Source organism: Monoraphidium neglectum (genome assembly GCF_000611645.1).
Source record: "Monoraphidium neglectum strain SAG 48.87 unplaced genomic scaffold scaffold06301, whole genome shotgun sequence".
In the NCBI taxonomy this organism is placed as follows: domain Eukaryota; kingdom Viridiplantae; phylum Chlorophyta; class Chlorophyceae; order Sphaeropleales; family Selenastraceae; genus Monoraphidium; species Monoraphidium neglectum.
Window position 1 is genome coordinate 1 of NW_014007337.1, and position 2,346 is coordinate 2,346.

At 72.3% G+C, this 2,346-nt stretch overlaps 1 protein-coding gene across 1 annotated transcript; it reads right to left on the bottom strand.

Moving 5' to 3' along the window:
• Positions 1 to 65: 65 nt before the first annotated feature.
• Positions 66 to 1,968, bottom strand: MNEG_16376 (hypothetical protein; the record flags this gene model as incomplete). Its single annotated transcript, XM_014035154.1, has 3 exons — positions 66 to 89; positions 302 to 1,192; positions 1,594 to 1,968. 3 exons carry the CDS (start codon positions 1,966 to 1,968, stop codon positions 66 to 68), a joined length of 1,290 nt encoding a protein of 429 aa, XP_013890608.1.
• Positions 1,969 to 2,346: the final 378 nt, after the last annotated feature.

Consider the following 2,346-nt stretch of genomic DNA (forward strand, 5'->3'; position numbering starts at 1 on the left):
GGGTGGAGGGGGAGGGCGAGGGTGATGACGCGACGCGGCTCTGCCGCGGTGCAGGCGCTCGGGCTTCAGCCGCTGCCGGCGCCGCAGCGCTGGGTCGGCGGCATCACCCATTCCGTGCAGCAGCCTGCACCGTCCACCCGGCCCCAGTGGCAAGGTCCTGTCCTGCCTGCCCCAAAATTCTCAGCAGCCCCTGCTGCCAAGTGCTGCAGAGCACTTGCTGCTGAGTGCTGCAGGCGGCGACCACCCCCTGGCCTTGACACCCACAACCCCGGATGCGCAGGCCGGGGCGAGCAACACCCACCTGCACGCCGCGCAGCCGCCCCGCCGCCACCTCAGCCAGCCACGCCTCCTGCTCCTCCCCAGCCCCCACGTCGGGCCCCACCACCGCCAGCTGCGTCAGCTGTGACGACACGCCCGCCACGCAGCCCGCCACGCACGCCTGTGTCAGGCACGTGTGCAGGAACAGAGCGCGCAGGCGGGCCAAACAGGGAGCCAGCTCCTCGGCGGCAGGCTGCCCACGCTTGTCCCCAACCCCGTCGCCAACACCGCAGCCGCTCGTGCTAGCCGGGCCAGCCACGGCCTGGCTGCCACGCGGGGAGGCGCCGCCGGCCGCAGCGCGGCCGCTGATCACGCCGCCGCTGCCGCGGGCGCCACCGCTGAAGGCTGGGTTCGGCGCCGCGAGGCGTGCCATGTCTGGTGTCGAAATGTTGCCCAGCGCCACGGCCCTCACAAATTGGGGCGACGTCACAGCGTGGCTCGGGCCGGCAGCGGCGCCGCCATCGTCCCCGCCGCGCGGCGGTGCTAGCGCAACCGGCGCCGGGCGCGGCGCGGGGCCTCCGCCTTGCCGCGACGGCGGGCGGGGCGGGAGCGCGGCCGCGTGGGCGGCGCCGCCGCCTCCTTCGCCGCCGCTGCTGCCGCTGCTGCTGCTGCTGACAGGCTCTGCAGTCGCTGGCGGGCGGCCCGTCGCGCCCAGAGTGGCCTCCCCTTGCTCTGACGGCCCCTCCTGTGCCTGCCCCTGCGCCCCATCCGCTGCGGCCGCCCCCCGCCGCTGCTGCTGCTGCCAGCGCGCGTCTGCCCCGTCGTCCTCCAGCGTGAGCAGCGCCTTCTTGAGGGCCAGGCTGGTGAGGGAGGGCGGTAGCTGCGCCAGGGACAGCGGCACCTTGCCGGCACCGCGGTGGCGCAGGACCAGCGCCTGGGAGGGGGAGTGAGGAGGTGCATGTGTGTGTGTGTGCGTGTGTGCGCGCGCGTGCGTGCGTGTGTGTGTGTGTGCGTGCGTGCGTGCGTGTGTGTGTGTGTGTGTGTGTGTTTGTGCGTGTATGCGTGCGTGTGTGTGTGCGTGTGTGTGTGCGTGCGTGTGTGCGTGTGTGTGCGTGCGTGTGTGTGCGTGCGGGTGCGCGTGCGTGCGTGCGTATGTGTGCATGTGCGCGTGTGTGTGTGTGTGTTGAGATGGATTGTGACGTGATGATTGCAAGGCTCGCCACCTGGCTGCCAACCCGCCCTCAGGCATCCTGCTGAGCCGACAGCAGCGGCCCGGCACTCAATCTGGTCCGAGGTTACGCGCCCCCTCCACCCCCCACACACACACAAACCCACCTCCAGGTCTGTCATGCCCCGCAGGCCGTCCAGGGCTCCGCTGCCGCAGCCGCAGAAGTGGACGTCCAGCGCCAGAGCGCGCAGCCCCGACAGCGGGCCCCCCAGCAGGGCGGCCAGGGTGGGACCCGGCAGCTCCACCTTGCCGGACACACTCAGGCTGACCAGGCGTGGCGCGCATGACGCGATGGATCCCAGCAGGCAGGCGTGGCCGGGGGTCAGCGCCAGGGGGGTCACGGAGGCGTAGCCCTGCGGTTGAGATTTGGTGGGGAAGGTCCAAAAGCAGGAGTGGTCGGCCGGAGGCAGTGCGGCCGTAGGTAGGGCGACGCAAGCAGGGCCGTTAGCGGCGGCGGCAAAGCGCCGTAATCCAGTCCACATGCAAAGCAGGCTGGGCCCCTGAGGCTCTCGTTCCCCATACACTGCTCACAGGTAACCTGCACCACACTTTGCACCACACTCTGCACCGCACTCTGCACCCGGCTCTGTGCACCCGACCCCCAGGCCGCAGCCCCTCACCAGCAGGTGGTCCCTCAGGCGCACCCCCAGGTGCCACGTCCCCGCCAGCAGCCCAGAGGACGCCACCAGCCCCTCCAGGCGCTCAACATCCTCCAGCTGCTGCAGCGCCAGCTCAACAACACCCAGCGACGCGCCGCCCGCGGCACCGCCCACGGTCCCCCCGCCGCCGTTGCTGCCGCCCTTGGCACCGCCGCCGCTCGCAACGCCCGCGCCCGCCGCTGCTGGGGCGGTGCCGCCGCC